At 45.3% G+C, this 2,260-nt stretch overlaps 1 protein-coding gene across 1 annotated transcript; it reads right to left on the bottom strand.

The window, feature by feature from the left end:
• Positions 1-349: 349 nt before the first annotated feature.
• LOC126382506 (putative nuclease HARBI1) lies at positions 350-1,796 on the bottom strand. Its single transcript, XM_050032405.1, has 2 exons — positions 1,698-1,796; positions 350-1,405 (listed from the first exon to the last, which is right to left on the bottom strand). The coding sequence occupies exons 1-2, from the start codon at positions 1,794-1,796 to the stop codon at positions 350-352; spliced, it is 1,155 nt and encodes a 384-aa protein (XP_049888362.1).
• Positions 1,797-2,260: the final 464 nt, after the last annotated feature.

Here is a 2,260-nt window from a genome sequence, read left to right as displayed (position 1 = left end):
CTGTGATTGTGGTATTAAACAGTTGCTACCGTGTCTCAAGTTTCTCGACCATAGGAATTTCACAGGAATACATTCATATAACCAATATGTTTTCTAGTGTGTAGGCGATTGGTCCCCCTGATATTAATAATAATAATAAGAGTACTTTATCCCACACTGGGGAAATTGCAATTACAGCAGCATTTACAATGCTGAGAGAGACAAAGGAAATTAATAATAATAAAAACAAAATATTTATGGAATAAGAAANCTAAGAGGCACTAACTATTTACAACAGGGTTGAATAAAACAATAACATGAACTTCTTTAAACATTTTATAGAAACAGAACTCCCTGTGTAGAATACAAATTAACAATAGTCATGTTCTTGCAGAACTGGGACCCGGTCTCTCGGCGCAGACACTGCAGCTGCAAGCCTGTTCCTGAGAGTGTCCCCAGACCACTGAACAGGCTCGTGGCCTTCCCCTCCATCGCCATCACCACCATCTTCCTCTTCCTCTTCCACAGGCTCAGGCTCCAAAATGTCCCCATTGCTGATGCAGAGGTTGTGGAGAAAAAGGCAGGCAGTGATGACCTCTGGCACAAACTCCACCTTCACCTCCAGTGCCTTGAGGAATATGGAGCGCCACCTGGTCTTGAGGACTCCAAATGCCCTCTCCACCACACACCGTGCCCTGGACAGCCTGGCATTGTACCTGCCCTCCACCGCATTGCGGACAGGCTCCCTGAAGCCTGTCAACAGGCAAATCGGCTCAGCCAAGCATGGATATCCGCCATCCCCGATCAGATACCATCCAGGAGGTGGGTACAGCTGGTGCACATGGAAGGGGCTGCTCCTCAGGACCCTGGCCTCATGCACACAGCCAGGGAAGCCCACCACCACATCCAGGAAACGACCCTTGTGGTCGCAGATGGCCTGGAACTGGATGGAGTGGAACAGCTTCCTGTTGAAGTAGTCCCCTGCAAACTGCCTGGGTGGGACAATGCGGACATGGCACCCATCAATGCTTCCTGCCACTCTGCAGAAAGCCGGACAACCAGACAGCTGCTGGAATCCTGCACCGATCTCCTCCAGCTCCTCCATGTCAGGGAAGCGGATGAGCCTCCTGAACACCCCCCGGATGACCTTGCTGACCCGGTGAATCATGTCATGGCATGTGGTGCGGGGGATGTCAAATGCCTCTGACACAACCCGGTAGGACGTTCCACAGGCCAACCAGAACACAAAAACCAGGACCTCAAAGGACTTTTCCCAGCCATGGTCCTTGTCTGCCACGAGCTGGATGAGGCTCTCCAGGGACTCTCGGGACACACGGAAATCCTTCCTGGTGTCACCACCATTAAAATAGAGGCGCAACAGAGGAACATTGGGATTCACCCTGCAGTATGGCCCTCTTGACGCCACCTGTAATAGATTATAATATGAATGAACAATATGATTTTTAAGGACAATTACTTAATTATATATGAAATAAGTATTTTTTTACATTTTTAAATGAGATTATTTATTTATTTATTTATTTATATTTATTACTACTGTATATTATAACTTATTAAACTTTATGAAATCATTCAATTCACAACGACTTTGTTGTTCAATGATGTACATTTTTCCCTCCAATTTTCAGGCTGTGAGGTATGTTATATTGCGTTGTATATTATGATTAGATTTATAGTTGATTAAAAAGGAAACTTACATCTGAGAACAATCCCAAGTCGATTGCGAGCATCATTCTGTACCGAAGATGGCGGGCCGATCTTCGTCTCAGAGCTGACAAGACTCTCCGGTGAGGCATTTTGAACGGTCAAATTCCGTTAACGGGACGAGATCGGTCAAAACGGCGGTTTCAAGCTAGCTACATCAAAGGTAGGTTCGCCTCCCATTTTCAAAGTAAAAGCACACATTTTACATTATGGTTTTCTGTATAAGAAAGGGCAACGGGTGTTTTATTTTGTGAAAATAACCGGAAGTGCGTTGCTCACTACGGCTAGCTTGAGTAGCGCCGAAATCTCCGAAATCGTCCGAAATCGTCCGAACAAAATTGTAAATAGCTGGTATTTGGTCAGATTTTCAACACGTTGTGGATCTAAACGGATACTTTCTCGCCTAAAAATGTTTCAAATGTTGCTAAAGTTATATATGTACAGAGTTTAGAGCTTAAGCGAAATCAGCTTAAGGCCGGCTGATTTTGGCTCGGGCAGGAGCGAAATGCATTGTCGGTTATCATGTAGTATGCTACAGTGTAAACGGTCTGCATAC

This window comes from Epinephelus moara, chromosome 21, assembly GCF_006386435.1.
Source record: "Epinephelus moara isolate mb chromosome 21, YSFRI_EMoa_1.0, whole genome shotgun sequence".
Lineage (NCBI taxonomy): Eukaryota > Metazoa > Chordata > Actinopteri > Perciformes > Serranidae > Epinephelus > Epinephelus moara.
This window is presented reverse-complemented; position numbering and strand designations above follow the sequence as displayed.